Source organism: Alligator mississippiensis, chromosome 1 (genome assembly GCF_030867095.1).
Source record: "Alligator mississippiensis isolate rAllMis1 chromosome 1, rAllMis1, whole genome shotgun sequence".
NCBI classification, from domain to species: Eukaryota; Metazoa; Chordata; order Crocodylia; family Alligatoridae; genus Alligator; species Alligator mississippiensis.
In genome coordinates, this window is record NC_081824.1 from 112,015,741 (window position 1) to 112,032,187 (window position 16,447).

Here is a 16,447-nt window from a genome sequence, read left to right on the forward strand (position 1 = left end):
TATTGATGCTCCATCCAGATGCTGAAACAACCCCACAATTAACTCTTTCTGACTTCCAGACCTTGCACAGCCCACTTTTTTATCCTTTTGCCAATATTTGAAGTCAAACCCAGAAGGAGAAATAAGTGATTCATGAAAGGACTCCTAGAAGGCTGTGCTTGAAGAATAAGCAGCACAGTGGTGATAGTATTGTTACAGGCAAGATAAAAACTGTATTGGAGGGACAGCTTGCATAGTTTAGGTTTGTTGAGGGCATTCCCCAGGGTCAATCCTAAATATCAGAGTTTGTGATGTCTTTGCATGCAAAATGTTATGCATACAATATCTCGATCTATGCATGTGAAGAGATTTTAAAAACATTTATCAATGTTGCCATGTTATAAAGAATAGACAAATCTTGCACTTTTATTGGAAGTCATCCTTCAGGAGAGGGGATCACGGTAGGGAAAAAAGTCCTTGGAAAACTAAAAAAAGAATACAGCCTTGTTTACAGATGGAAGGTGGCAATGGTTGTTGTTTGCTGGGTTGCACTGACTTATTATATGATGTACTTACCATAGAATCAGGCAGTGTGATGTCCATGCCCTAATGTCTTCTATTGCAGTACCTGCACCTAGTTGCACATTCTAAGGGTTGGGGGTTGAGTTCCTTCTCCAATTCCTTTTATGCTTTTCTACATTCCTGGTCAAGTACTAGAAACTTCTTTTAGAATAAATGGCTGATGGGCACTCATGTTACCTGATGACTGTGATGTCTGTGTATGTATGCTATGGAGTTAAGTATTGTAACACAATCCAGATTCCTGCTTGACAGCAAGTAGTACCAAAGTAGAAGATGAAAAAGGACATCTTTGGCCTTCAGTGAGATCAGTTTTTAAAAAGACTTTCTAAAGGCACAGGGCCAAATTGCAATTCCATAGGTGTAATTGACAGTACTGTCTGGCCTAATGGTTTAAATTTAAGCAAACAAAAAATGCCCTAGGAAAACTAAGTTCTTTTATTAAGAAAAAAACTCCCGTACAAAAAGAGATTGAAGGTGTTGGGATTGTTGTCTGTGGAAAAGAGATGAATAAAAGGGAATATGATAATGGTGCATAAAATAATAAAGTGTATAGAAGAAGTAAGTTGGAAGTTTATATTTTTCATGTTTCTTAATTTAAGTACAAAGAGACATTTTATGAAGTTGAAAAGTAGCAAATTCAAACTGCTAAAAGAAAATGACAGTAATTAATAATAAACCATATTGGCACAGGATGCCATTGAGAGTAAGAATTGTTCAAAATTCAAAGAGAAATTGGATGTTTTTATCAATGACAAAAATTATTATTCAGAGTTATAATAATCAGTACTAACAAAATAAATATCTGAAGGGAGAGAATTTCCTATCAGAGAATTTAAACTAATCCCTAACATTTTAGGATTGTGATGAGATCTTAATGGGGGAAGATAGCTGTCCACACTAGATACCAGGTTTTCTCCGAAGCACCTAGTTCATGGCCACATCAGGGACATGTTACTGAACTACAGAACTATGTATCTGATTCAGTTTTTCCATTATTGTGTTGCTAAAATGACACCAAAACAGGATCTGATTCTGCATCTTCAGATCAGAGAACAACTCAGAAGGAAATTATTAAAAATAAACTGGACAGTAGAGACAGAGTTGCTAAAATAATAACTTCCCCTTGCCTCATGCACAAGCAAGTAATTTTTATTCTTGTGGAAAAGTTTTAAAATCTCTGTTTTGTGATTTCCACCGTAACAAATCTTATTTCCCTCTAGATTCTGCCATACCTTACTTTGCTTTTGACAAAGAAGTTTCTTCAGTAAAATAATTAGAACTGTATTCCCACAGTGTGTGTCTATATTGAATTACCAGCTCCCAAAGTACTCTATCCTTGAATACTCTGTGTCTACCTAGTCCTGCTCAACATGTCTCAAATTCACAAATAAGATGGTGACCTGATGGAGGACAGCACTCTTAGGTGAGCTCCAGTCTTGTTTCTGGGTTTGGCACATGCAGAGTGGGTTGGTCCGGTGCTGCAATGGGGTAGACATTTCTTGTACAGCAGTAAAATTTTGATGTTGCCAACAATTTTACTCATACAAAAGCCTTTTTGCTGTTTTCCCCACTTCACTTTTCCCCACTTTTAAAAAAGGAAAAAAGTTAGAATAGCCTGAAAAGTTATGACTAAATATCTTTCAGCACATGGCTAACATAAAAGTCTGTATACATGGGCTAGGTACAGACATTCAAAAAGTCCAAGGTGAAGTCAATCTAAGTTGCACAGTTTTCTGTAAGGTGTGTAGTTTAGATCAGTAGCGAAGAGACCATGCATTCACCTTTTGGTAGGCAGCACAAATTTTAAACCAGGTTCTGCCATTTTTAATCCAGTCTGTGTGTGCCAAACTTCTGTTCTGTTAAGTGCATAGGTGTGCTGAACTTCTCTTATGGCTACAGATTAGTTTCTGATCACTTTTACTGGTAGAAGTGTAATATCTGTACCTGGCCATGATGTGGTCCCTGCTCTCAGACTTGTCTCCCTTTTGTCTAATTACTGCATGTGTGAAACTGACAAAAGACCAGGTCTCCAGCCTCCAAATTAAGTGCCCTACCCACAAGGCTACTCCTTTTAGCTGTCCTTGGAGTCCAATGACTCTTGGATTCTTGGGTGCACAGTAGTCCAGACTTACCAGGAGGGATGGACAGTATCCCCAACCAAACTATTAACTGCTAACTAGGGAAGTTTTTTGGAAAGTGGAAGATATGGCTTTTAATCCTATCAGACTGAGAAGGGCTTAGAACCCCATGTCTCCCAATTCTTGAGTGCGTGCTCTAACCATTGTCGTGGAAACTTATGCAGCATACTTTTGGGTCAGGTCAGCAGAAGCTTTTATTCAAAAGAAACTACAGCTGTAGGGGGAGTTCCAAAGTGACACGGATTTCCCAAGCACTTGGAAGGGCCCCCCCCCCAAGAGCAAAATCAGGAGGCTTATATACTTTTTAACAGTTGCTTACAACTCACGTGATCATATAGTGAAATTAGCATGAAAAGCGGCTATAATATTACTTCATTATTTCTTTGCTGTAATCAGGATGGGAACTAATAGGGGAGGCGAGGTTAGTTCACAAACCTCCTTGCACCTGGAAATTAACTTTGTATATACTTTTTTTTTTTTGCTACCTTCAAGGCCACGGTGAGCAAAGCAGTTGCAGAGGAGTTACAAAGAACAAACACTTGCCCTTATCTGTTCTACTGTACAGAGCCAGCAATTCTACACAAAGTGGTTATGTCATCTTATAACTAAAATAATCAAAATTTAAGGCATATATTTTTTCTGATTCCACAGCCCCCCCCTTTGAGACTATTTAGTCTCACTTTAGCCTTAAATTTCCATTCTCATGAGCCCCTCTATTTCATCATGCAGCCTTTCATGTTTTCTTTCAATCTGCTCACACTTTTGTAACACCATTATTCTAGACTCTGCTGTGGGTTTTCTTGCCTTGCTAAAGCTTCTCCTGCTGGCTTTCACGCAGCAGAGGATCAGTTGCACTAAGACATAGAACATTATCAGAACTATCAAGACAAACAATATTCCATACAGGATTTTCTTGCCAAGGGCCCCGAAATCTGGGAGCCAGGAGGTTAGCCAAGACCACATTTCTTCTAGACCCCAGTCAGTATTTTCTGAGGCCACTTGATGTAAGACCCTTAACTGATTTCGGATTTTGCGAATGTCAGTTTCGATTCGCATGTCCTGATTGACATAGACACAACAGGTGGAGTTTACTAAGGCACATACTCCTCCCTGGGATACCAATAGGTAATCTAGGGCTATGCGGTGTTGTATAGTTACTTGTGAGATCTGGGAGATCTCTTTTTGCAGAGCCTGAATTGCATCCGCAGTGGCATTTCCCATAGCTTCCATTGTGGCTGAAATGTTAATTATGGCTAGTTCCAATTCTCTTATTCCAAGCCACGGTATGAAGGTTCTCACAAATCGATGGAACCCTGTGTTTCTGGTAGCTAAGGGGTTAACCGCCCTTTTCATGTGATGGTTGAAATTTTTTACTTGTTCCAGATATATTGCACTATGCATTTCAAAACCAGGGATAACACGTCCAAGAGTGCATGCCCCCACCCAATTCCAGGGCAAGATTTTATGAGCCCTGTTTCCGCAGAGCCAGTAAAGGCCTGGGGCAGAAGTACTTAAATCTCGACAGTTGTTGTGCCATATCCGGCACTTTTGATTGATATGCATCGTATAGGAAGGACCACGTTCAGCTGCTATCCTGCTGGACCGAGATATATTACAAGAAGTAAAATTGGAGTCAATGTGAAATTCCGATCTGTTTGCAATGAGAGCAACATGAGGTTCCTTAGAAAAGTTGTAGACCATGAATCCTGTACAATTGAGAGAGGGTACGTTACCCAACAGGATTCCACTGGTGCTACTAGGGCTATAATCTAGAGTAGTTAGGCAATGAGGGTAGTGTCCTACAGGTGTGGCTTTATTATAAGCTCCAGTGTTGTTGGATCTGTAACAGAAAGGAGCCTCTACTCTTGGGGAGATTATCCAGTTAGCAGGGGCGGCCCTCCATTCTTTAGGAGCGGACCGATGGGCAGCTAATGAGTAGTGTCTAACGAAGCCGCCGTTTATTGTTCCCCATTGCTGGAGGGATATTGGTACTCCGATCATTGGGATTCCTTGGTGTAGGTGTGCTGGGCTGTGAGAGCATATTCAGCAGTCACTTTTATTTCCAGCTTGAGCCACCGTACGGGAGATCTGCAAATACAAATTTTTCTGCCACCCCCCTTGGGTGATACTGAGATACCCAAGAGTGATATATAAGGATATCAGTGCCATTTTTAGATACAGGAGGGACAAAGAATCTTAACAACAAACATAACCAGCACCAGTAAGAAAAAGAACACTACCAGCCAAACCCAGGATGGCAGCCAAAGTCTTTCTTCGTCCTCTGGGCTCAAGTTACCTAAAGGACTGATAATGTCAGCTCTTGGTCTTGATTGAGGTGGTGATCTTCCGAATGGGAGCACTCACTTTCTTCGAGGCCGAAGATGATATCTTCGTTCTTCAACTGATGAATCTGGCTGGGCTGGGGTGTTGGGTTCAGGGGAGAGGTTACTAGCACCTGCACCCTGATGCTCCTCACTTGCCTGAGTGAGGTCCTGAGGGTCTTTGTCCTTGGCCTCAGGGAAAGATCCCAACCTTGGTTGGAATACAGCTGCTTCGGGGTCCAATGGAGGTGATACCTTCTTGCAGTGCGAGGCATGAGTCCACGTTTGGTGACCTTGGCAACGAACAGCAGAATTAGTAGTCAGAAATACCTGGAAAGGTCCTTTCCATCTGGGTTGAAGTGCGTTTTTCCGTTGATAGACCTTTACGTAGATCCAATCCCCTGGTTCGAGGTTGTGACAGGGAACATCCGGTGGTTGAGGTAAGGCTTCTTGGACCTGTGAATGAACAGACCTGGCATACTTCATTAATGCCTTGCAATAATTTAGTACAGTTTCATCAGTTAATTGTAGGTCTGTTTGGTGAGGGGCAACAGGTGGTGTAGCTGGCATCCTCATGGGTCGTGCCATGAGTATTTCATAAGGGGTTAGGCCATGTTTTCTGTTAACAGTGTTCCTAATGTGCATAAGAGCAATGGGCAGCGCATTAGGCCATTTGAGGCCTGTTTCAGCACAAATCTTCGAAATGCGCGTTTTTAAGTTAGAGTTTTTACGTTCTACAGCACCACTTGATTGTGGATGATAACTACAGTGTAGGTGTTGCTGTATGTTGAGTGCTTGGCAGATGTTTTTTACTATCTGTCCTGTGAAATGGGTGCCGCGGTCACTATCTATTGTGAGGGGCAATCCAAATCTAGGGATGAATTCTTTGAGCAATTTCTTTGCTACAGTGATGGAATCAGCATGTACGCATGGGTAGGCTTGCACCCATCCAGAGAACACATCAATAATAACAAGAATGTACTCATAAGAACAGCACTTAGGTAGCTGCACAAAATCAATTTGCAGATTTACAAACGGTCCCCATGGAGGGGGATGGGCTGCGGGTGTCGTTTTTACCCATTTCCCAATGTTGTGAGCTAAGCAGATGGGACAGGAGCTACAGTACTGTTGTGCCATGGAAGGAAAATTTGGGGCAAACCAATTTCTTTGTACTGTAGCAATCATTCCTCCTTTGCTCGTATGGGCCACAGAGTGGGTTAAATGAGCAAGATGTGGTAAAAGCTCTCTAGGTGCCACCAGGCGGCCGTCCGGGGAGCGCCAGAGAGAGTCAGGGTGCAGTGAACATCCTGCACGCAGCCAGTCATTTATTTCCTTTTTTGGGGCCTGATTTTGAAGAAGGGCCAGACTTGAAAGGCTAGCCAAAGGAGACTGGTCTGCTGAAAAACAAACAAGAACACAGTTAGGAGCCTGTGGGCCAGAAAGGGCCGCATTTCTGGCAGAACAGTCTGCCAGATCATTTCCTCGTGTGACATCATCAAAGGGTTTCTCATGAGCTTTACATTTAACAATAGCAATAGCAGAAGGCAATTGAACAGCTTCTAAGAGCGCTTTTACATAACAACCATGACTGATTTGGGTCCCTGATGAAGTGAGGAACCCTCTTTGTTTCCAGATTTGTCCAAAATCATGAACAACACCAAAAGCATACTTAGAGTCAGTATAAATGGTTGTGGTTTGATTTTTTGCAAGAATGCAAGCACGTGTTAAAGCAATGAGTTCAGCAACTTGAGCAGAACGAGCTTGGGGTAAAGAATAGGCTTCCAAAACAGCATACTGAGTGCATACTGCATATCCCGCAACTAATTTGCCTGCATCATTTCTAAGACAGGAACCATCAACAAACAAAACAAGGTCAGAGTTCGGGATAGGAATGTCCTTGAGGTCAGTTCGAGGGGTTAACAATTGAGTTGTGATAGACAGGCAATCATGAGGCTCACCATCAGGGGCAATAGGCAGAAGTGACGCAGGATTCAAAATTGAACAGCGATTTAAGGTTACATTTGCAGCTGACAGTAGAAGTTTCTCATATTTAGTAAGACGGGAATTGGAAATGTGCTGAGTTTTGCCCTTGAGCAGAAGGGCCATCACAGCATGTGGAACTGCAACGGTTAAAGAGTGTCCCAAAACTAGAGAATCTGCCTTTTCAACCAACAAGGCAGCAGCTGCAACTGAACGGAGGCAAGGAGGAAGTCCTGCAGCTACGGGATCAAGGGCAGAGCTGTAATATGCAATTGGGCGATGCTTTTCACCATGCAGCTGAGTGAGTACTCCTAAAGCGATTCCTTCCCGTTCATGACAAAACAAGGTAAAGGGTTTCTTATAATTAGGAAGTCCAAGAGCGGGAGCAAGAGTGAGGGCTTGCTTAAGGGCCACAAATGCTTGTTCGGCTTCAGGAGTCCAAGGGAGGGGTTCCGGGGTGGTATCATGAGTGAATGCTTGCAAGGGTTTTGCAAAAGCAGCATAACCCAGGATCCACTGTCTACAATAACCCGTTGCACCTAAGAATCCCCTCATCTTTTTTTTAGTCATAGGTTTGGGAATGTTGAGGATAGCTTCAACTCTACTAGGGGAAAGGTGTCGTTCTCCTGCTGAGATATCATGCCCTAAATAATGTACCTTAGACTTGCAGAGCTGCAATTTAGATTTTGAGGCTTTGTGGCCTTTCTGAGCTAAAGCTGTGAGGAGTGTCAAAGTATCTTGCTTACAGGCCTCCAAAGTGGGTGAGGCTAACAATAGATCATCAACGTACTGAACAAGGGTGGACCCCCCTTTGAACACGATAGGATCCAAAACTTTTTTTAGGATCTGGGAAAACAGGGTTGGGGACTCTGTATATCCCTGAGGGAGTCTTGTCCAAGTATATTGAAATCCCTGATAAGTAAATGCAAACAGATACTGGCTATCCTTATGAACGGGGATAGAGAAAAAAGCAGAACAAAGATCCACTACTGTGAAATATGTAGCATCTGAAGGGATACAGGAAAGAATAGTGGCAGGGTTAGGGACCACGGGGAAAGCGGGTAAAACAGCGGCATTTACAGCTCGAAGATCTTGCACAAAGCGATACGTATCTTTACCAGGTTTTTTGACAGGTAGGATAGGTGTGTTGCAAGGGGAGCGTATTGGGACAATAATCCCTTGCTCAAGGAGTGAGGAAACGACAGGCTTGATCCCTTCCTCAGCTTCCTTTGAGATGGGGTACTGTGGGACACGAGGAAGTGGCTTGGCAGGGTTCAGGATGATACGCACTGGTTCAGCACTCAGCATGTGCCCCACTACATTCGCATGAGTGGACCACAGCTGTGGAGGTACTCGTGCCAACAGTTCCTCTTGCAAGTAGGAAGTGTCAGGATCAGAGTACTCCTGGGTTAGCAAAGCCACAAGCTCAGTTTCCCTCTGTTCCGGTACCTCAAGGTAAACACCATCTGGGCTACAATAAATCACGCATCCCAGTTTACACAGCAAATCCTTACCAAGAAGGTTGACAGGTGCACAGGGGCTAAGAAGAAAGGCATGATTTTCAGACAAAGGGCCAATAGAGATGGAGACAGGTTCAGAGACGGGATGTGGGATAGGTTGTCCGCCTATACCAACAGCATTTACAGTTTCAGGAGAATAAGGTAGAAAAGGAAACTCAGCAGCCTTTAGCGTGGAGCGGGACACTCCGGTGTCGACAAGACAGGAGACAGGTTTACCAGAAATAAGGCATTCAACAAACGGACCAGATTGGTCAGTAGCAAGCAAAGGAGCAATGATGTCACTGTCCCTCAGGCTGTCCTATTCAACACTGGGAAAATTGACAGGAAGTGGAGGTGGGGGCTGGGGTCTGGGTCCTTGGCTGGGGCGGTTGGGGCATTCAGATTTCCAATGTCCTTCTTGCTTGCAATAATGACATTGGTTCCCATAGCCTGGGTTTTGTGGGCTCAAGGATCTATCTCTTCCCCTGAATCTACCTGGGCCTCCCCTTCCCCGTCCTCGTCCCCTTCCTCTACCTGGACCCTGCAACTGAGAAATCTGTAAGGCCATTAACTTAAACTCGGCATTGTCTTTAGACCGTTCCAATTTGTTATAAAAATGTTTAGCCGCAGCAAGGACTTCGGTCAAATCTTTAGTTTCCCAGCCAATAATTACTGTTTGAATTTTCTCAGCAATTTTAGGGTTAAGTCCCTGGATGAATGCTGCCACTATTGCTTGTTTAGCATTTCCGACTGGGTTATCCATTCCTGAGTATCGTTCAAATGCCTGTTTGAGGCGTTCTAAATAGTCACTGGGGTGTTCATTTTTGTTTTGTTTACAGGTATTTATTTTGGTCCAGTCTGCCTTTTTTGGGCAAATTGTGAGAACTGCCTGAACCAAAGCATTTCTCTTGTCAATAAAGTCTTGGCCAATCCCTGGGTTTTGATCTGGCCAAGTACAGGCAGCGTACAGACGTAGCATAGTTTCCTTGGGCAAAATGGATCGCATGAGCTGATTAATGTCAGCCCATGTTGGATTATAACAATTTATAACAGTCTGCAATTCTTCCTGAAATTTTTCTGGGTCTTCCCTGATTTTTGGGAACTTTTGAGTTAAATTGTAGAGATCACCTGGAGTCCAGGGTGCATGCACAGTTACTATATTTTGTCCATCGGTGCCAATGACTGGCATTTGTCTTAGGGGGTAAACTTGTGCAGTTCGGGATCTCAGATTGATGGGAGATCTTTCCATGCCTATTCCCATTCTTCTAAATACACCTGTGGTGGGTTGTGACCCAGGAGTAAATTGCCACACTGGTGATGATTGAGTGGCAGATATGGTGGATGAGTCCGGACTATTAAGCTCCGTGGATGGATTTACTGAAGGAGCTTCAGCTAATGGGTCACTAGCCTGGGCTGCAGCCTGATGTTGAACCGGTTGTTGCTGATGTGGGAGTCCCAGGAGAGCAGGGTTCGAACAAAGGTCAAGGATATCCTCTGCTGGCTCCGGTGGTGGGGGCGCCCCAGGCAATGCTGGATACATCGGAGCAGTGGCCAGCGTGTAATTTGGGGGAGCAGCCAATTTCTCCCGAACAGCTTTTAACTGCTGTTTTAATTTTTCTTGAGAGTCTTTTAGGCTCCTAGTTTGAGATTCTGTCCGCCTTTTGGACATTTCATCATACCAATAAAAGAACGCGTCCCACTGATTTTGTGGTGTTTTGGATCCACGGGACTCTAACGCCCCTCTCAAGTGCACTATTTTATCCTGATCAAATGTTCCTTCCTGTGGAAAATGCTTCACAGGATCATCCCTAGTATACCAGTTCCACTTATCCAGGTACTTGCAAGTCTCGGGAGAATAGTGTGTGTACATAAAGTACGCTGGAGTCCCCTTAGAGGGGACAGGAACTTGTTTAGACTGACTTGTTCCCATTTTCAGTCACACAGGGAGACGTAGGAGAGGCTTATTTAGGATGTCCAGGCCGCTCAGTGCCTTGCCCCGCAGTTTTTCACTGCCCAGACAAAAGGCTTCTGACCCGACACCGGCTCATAAAATGGAAATGGGGAGGGAAACACTAAAGGGATCCTTTCACTCCTGCTTTCGGCAGAAGCTACTGGGACAAGGGGTTTGGAAAAGACAAAATCACTCAGACGCCCTGTCCACTGGGTCACGAGGTTCCAGTTGGGCCCCCTTGCTTTCAAAACTGCCCTGTCAGGCAGAATTGGGGCGGCTGAACCCAACCGTAGTCTCAGTCCTGGTCAGTGGCTCATATTTCTAAATACACACACACATTCATTCAATAAGCCCTGTCCACTGGGTCACGAGGTTCCAGTTGGGCCCCCTTGCTTTCAAAACTGCCCTGTCAGGCAGAATTGGGGCGGCTGAGCCCAACCGTAGTCTCAGTCCTGGTCAGTGGCTCATATTTCTAAATACACACACATGCACATTTATTCAGTCAGCCAGACCTCCTACCCCACACCGCCTTAGTTAATTAACTACAAGCCCGATGTGCTGTTGGATGAAGGTGCCTCAAACAGTTTCTCCCTAAATAAAACGTACGTTACCAGACACAAAATGGGATCCTTTACCAGACAGAAAATTTTAGCCAGCAGTAAGTTTCAGACTGACCTGTTTTAACAAGGTTCAGATCCAGTTACCACGGCCAAGTTGGGAGCCTACAGGCAGTCCTCCTCTGAAACCCCAATAGAGATTTTGAATTAGGTCTCTTACCTCTCAAGTTTGGCGCCTCGGGGTTCGGGGGGGGGCAGGCTGCGGTCCTCCTTCCTCAGCCTGTGTTCTGGATCCGAGTCACGGCACCAGGAATTGTCGTGGAAACACACGCAGCATACTTTTGGGTCAGGTCAGCAGAAGCTTTTATTCAAAAGAAACTACAGCTGTAGGGGGAGTTCCAAAGTGACATGGATTTCCCAAGCACTTGGAAGGGGTTCCCCCCCCAAGAGCAAAATCAGGAGGCTTATATACTTTTTAACAGTTGCTTACAACTCACATGATCATATAGTGAAATTAGCATGAAAAGCGGCTATAATATTACTTCATTATTTCTTTGCTGTAATCAGGATGGGAACTAATAGGGGAGGCGAGGTTAGTTCACAAACCTCCTTGCACCTGGAAATTAACTTTGTATATACTTTTTTTTTTTGCTACCTTCAAGGCCACGGTGAGCAAAGCAGTTGCAGAGGAGTTACAAAGAACAAACACTTGCCCTTATCTGTTTTACTGTACAGAGCCAGCAATTCTACACAAAGCGTTTATGTCATCTTATAACTAAAATAATCAAAGTTTAAGGCATATATTTTTTCTGATTCCACAGCATTAAGATATAATGTACAAGGTAGGCAGAAACAACACCACTACTTGTGCTTTTGAATTAAAGTGAACAGGGCTTTTGACTTTGGCATCAACTAGGTATTGTTGCCATGGACTGAACATGCTCTGAGCATGCCTGTTGAATCAGGCCCTTCCAGGGCTTCGGTTTCTGTGTATGTGCCTATGTGCCAGTGCCTAGAGAAGTTTGTGATCCAAACTTGAGTTGGTCAATGTACTCCTTACTGCTGAGCCTTTTTTTTTTTTTGAAGGGGGGGGGGGATTTGGGTATCTCTATTTTACAGGTACCATTTAAGGCACCTAAAGTGCCTTGTGGAACTTCTCCTAAGTCTTTGTTGTCATTTAATACTTAACCTATCTGATGCTGCCAACAGAAGTACTTACTGTGAAAGTACTTACTGTGATATGGCTGTTTGCCCTGTAGGATTTGAAATTAGATGGTGAACTTGTTTATGTGTATAAGCCACTGAACAGATTTCAGATGGTAAGCATTTTATGTTTATAGTGCTTTGTAATGGTTTTGGCCTACAGGTAAAAGGCTTCATATTCTATAATTACATTTTTCTTTTTTTTCTTATAATTCACTGCTGGATATTTTTAATTGATGTATGGGATTACCAGACTTTCTGCAAAAATAGCAGCAGAGGTATACTAACATACGAAAAGATCATAAGAAGACCATATGAACTAAACAAAATGAGTGAAGTGTCTGAAAAACTCTATAGATAAGAGAAACTTTCGTGAGGTAGGAGATATGGAGATCTTAGGGAAAACTAGTGAAACAGCACAGAAATACCTTGGTTCAGCCTGGATGCAATTTTATACTCCACAGTTTCTCACATAGGTGTGAACTAAGTGTCGGTGTATACACGAAGCATGCATGGTCATTGAAATAGTCCACAATATCTTATAGATTCATAGATTCATAGATGTTAGGGTCGGAAGGGACCTCAATAGATCATCGAGTCCGACCCCCTGCATAGGTAGGAAAGAGTGCTGGGTCTAGATGAGCCCAGGGGGTCTTGGGGGGGAAACTAAAAGATTTTAAGGGCAAAGAGATTGCTTTGGCTGTAAGAAGGGTGTGAAAAACATTGTATAGCTCTTTAGGAAGCTACAATGGTTACTGGAATAATGCTGTTAAAAAGAAAGTTATCAGTAGAAGTGAACTGTAGGTAGAAGAAAGACTAGTTAAGTTTTGACTGTTACAAGGGCTGCTACTGGTGACTTTTTGGTTTTGTCTTTGACACACAGATAATAAGAGTGAAATAATGCTGCCAAGGAATATTAATACTGTGCTGATGATATTTATTTAAAGGTCATTAGAAACTACTTCAGTAACTATTGCAATTAACAAACCAGGGATATGATATGAAAGTAAACTGAAATTTAAATAATGCTTGTATTTTCTCCACCCAGACTCCATTTCCTTGTCTTCCTTGAGTTATTTGGTTACCAAAGCTGTGCACTAATAAAGAACTTATAATCAAGAGAGTTAGCGCAATTTTCAAAATCAAGTGCCTAACTGGCATTTGAAAATCCCACATTTGTATTTGCAAACTGTTGCCTAGGAGCATAATTACCCAATTTGCTGGCACAAGTGACTGTTGGCACATATAAATTCATGATATGAACTCTTACTTCAGTTTTCTTTGTGCACAATTTTGGACTATATTGTCTTCAGGAAGCACCTGAAACTTACTACATGTAATTTTGGATATTATTACATTTAATGAATCATCATAGCCCCTCTGAGTGTAAGGGTTTTAGGTTTAGCTGCTGCACAAAGGTGACTTTGTATATGAGAATCCTCTACAGTGAAGTGAGGAGAGGAGTTTTGGCGGGGGAGGGAAAGGGTGAAGAGTTTTCATGTGTTTAAACAAGGAAATTACTTACTCTAATTGAAATTACTTGGCTCCCCAAATCTTAGCAGTAAATCTATACAAATCACTTAGTATAAAAGAAATTAAGTTTCCATAACATGTAATCTACCAGAACACATCTAACCATTACATGCAACCAACTGAAAAAGTCTCTCTGTCTCTGTCTCTGTCTCTTTTGGTTTTCCATGCATTGAAAACTCTTCAGTTAATTATGGTTAACCTCTTATCCCTCCCCTTCAAATATTTCTACTTTTCAAAATTAAAGACATTAGTTTTGTGATGGAAACTATCACGCATACACTAAGATTTGTTACAAGGTACAACTGTCCCCAGTGAACGTGATGCTAAGGAATTTATTCTGTCAATTTATCCTATGTAGAATTGCTGTGAGCAAATAAATGCCCTGTGATGTTCCCTGTAGTACTAGCTAGTACTAGACTGGTGCAAGCACAGCCAGCAAACATGTAAACAATGAACATCTTTAACAAAAATGAAAGTTTAGTTTAGTGGATTGTCCCTATCTTCCCAAAAGATAATTTTGGAGGAATTCCAAATTACTCAGAACCAATGAGGCGATGTATTGATATAGAAAAAGGTATAGGCAGAGCTACCTGCATTTGGTAATTCTGCCACTGTGAAATTTGATACTTCTTTTGCAAGAATTTTGCTTTGGTAGCTACATTTTCACTGATCCCTTATCTGTTCTCCCTATTCATACTAGCTTTTATGGTTGTGAAGAAATGTTTGCCTCTGAACTGAACAATTTGGCCTTTCTGAGTTTGCAGGCAGCTAGAAAGTATGCTTCTGAGAGGTGTGAAATATCTTATTCATCTTAACAGGTTGTTAACTATGAAACCTAAAGCTTGATAGTTTAAATGTCAACAATGTTAATTATTTTGCTTTTGATCATTTAGCTGAAATATTCAGATTTTATCCTGTAAACCCAAACTGCTTCCCATGCCTCCTAAGATGCCAGAAGTTCCAACTGTCCTGTTCATATCTCTGGCATCTCTTCTACATAATGCACTTTGGGATTTCCAGTTAAAGCCAGAAGCATACAGAAAATAGGGGCATAGTGGAAGGAATTTATTAATAGGATAGCACCTGGACTACAGCACAGACAGTCTTACTTTTTGGACTAAATTAAATTTAATGACACAAAGTTTCCCATGTAATACAAAACCCAGAGACCTTGAAGTAGAGTTGAATTCTATTTTAAGAATACAGGAAATACCTTGCTTCAGACCTGAGGTCTGTCTTGTTTTGAGTTCTGTCTCCAGTGCAGACCAGCTCCAAATTACGTCAGAGGAAAAGGAAAGAAACCCCACATTTTGCAGATATAGAATCTGCTCCTCAGGCAGTCCCTCCTGACACCTAGGAGTTCTTCTTCTGGTATTTGTAAAACATCTGTTATGCTTTGGATATACAAAAATAAGGAATCTTTGAATCTTGCCAAGTTGTTTCCTGAAGCAGTATTTTTGCCTATACATAGAAGGGATTCATTTTACTTTCTACTGCATTCATGGCCTCTCCCTATTTTATTGAGGTATCCCTTTCTGAACCTTAGTGTCAATGCACCCAGGACAGCAGCAATTTGAGCCAGGGTATCCATCCATCCATCACTCTCTTTTGCTCTGCCTGAAGGGTGTCATTAGGTAGAAGAGTAGGAAGGGAGAATGTGTGTGCAATATTATCGTGAAGAGAGAAGTCTGTAGAAATTGGAAAGGTTCAAATTAAATAAGTTTTTATATTAGCATCCAAAATGTGGGGGGTTTAAACTGGTCCAGTCTTGTTTTGTAGCTTACATGTTGTTCTATACCAGCAGCTATTTCTGGCTACTGTTATGTGATATGCAATACAGGCTGAAATGACATGATTGAAGAAGAAAAACAGAGTGAAGGAGAAAAATATCATAGCTGGGAAATAATATAGTAATAGTAGATTTCATCAATATTTGAATTCTCCTATACACCAGGAAAATTTGACTTGGCAGGCTTTGTAAGGAGATATTTTGCATTATGTGACCCTGCTGTGAATGACTGTTTCTAACTGGGCTAGTGAATGAGGTTCATGTGGTTCAGAGAAATGATGGCTTAATCCGTAGCAAAACTGTACAGCTTTTATAACTGCATCAAGGAAAAGCACAGTGCAAGATCAACACACATGAGTGGAGGGCCTGTATCATTTTAATCAACAATGTTTTTGCATAGCAAAGGGAAACTGATTTTTCAATTAAGGCAATAATTTTGCTTCCGATCTTCTTGCTAATCAGTGTCTTATCTCTCTTTGCTTTCAGACCTCTATTTCATGTTAAAATAAGTAAAGACAACTTATTCTCTCTCAGATGAAAAATCACACTTTTTTTTAATCCTTCTAGGGCTTCCATTGGAAGTGGCATTCTAAAATTCATTACTTATTATATGAATTGGTAGACCTGGTCAGAACAAAGTCAGGCTTAATCGGAACATCTAGGTCATACATTGTCCCCTCAATTTCGTCTCTCTCAACTATTAACTTCTCTTATTATTAATCTCCATTCACTATTTCAGCTATGTTAATGGCTTTCATTACAGTGTATGTGAGATAATGTTTTTGCTGCACAAACCAAGTTTTTATCAGGATTTCAGACCTCAGAACCATAGAGAAATAGTGCTAGAAGGGACTTCCAGAGGTCACCTAATTCAACCCCCTGCCTGAGATATGATCACTTCTATCTAAAGTATCC

The 16,447-nt window shown here is 42.0% G+C and overlaps 2 protein-coding genes across 2 annotated transcripts in view; one reads left to right on the forward strand and one right to left on the reverse strand.

Moving 5' to 3' along the window:
* LAMA2 (laminin subunit alpha 2) overlaps positions 1 to 16,447 on the forward strand; it is a 630,290-nt gene that overhangs the window by 64,724 nt on the left and 549,119 nt on the right. The gene's annotated exons all lie outside the window — the stretch shown is intronic.
* LOC132243356 (endogenous retroviral envelope protein HEMO-like) lies at positions 2,988 to 11,821 on the reverse strand. The gene is made up of 2 exons (XM_059712923.1): positions 11,228 to 11,821; positions 2,988 to 5,476 (listed from the first exon to the last, which is right to left on the reverse strand). Exon 2 carries the CDS (start codon positions 4,698 to 4,700, stop codon positions 3,387 to 3,389), a length of 1,314 nt encoding a protein of 437 aa, XP_059568906.1. The 5' UTR covers positions 4,701 to 5,476; positions 11,228 to 11,821; the 3' UTR covers positions 2,988 to 3,386.

What these genes read in the sequence shown, in the direction of transcription:
- LOC132243356 (XM_059712923.1), bottom strand. Translation starts at nt 4,700, where the DNA reads ATGATCGGAGTACCAATATCCCTCCAGCAATGGGGAACAATAAACGGC.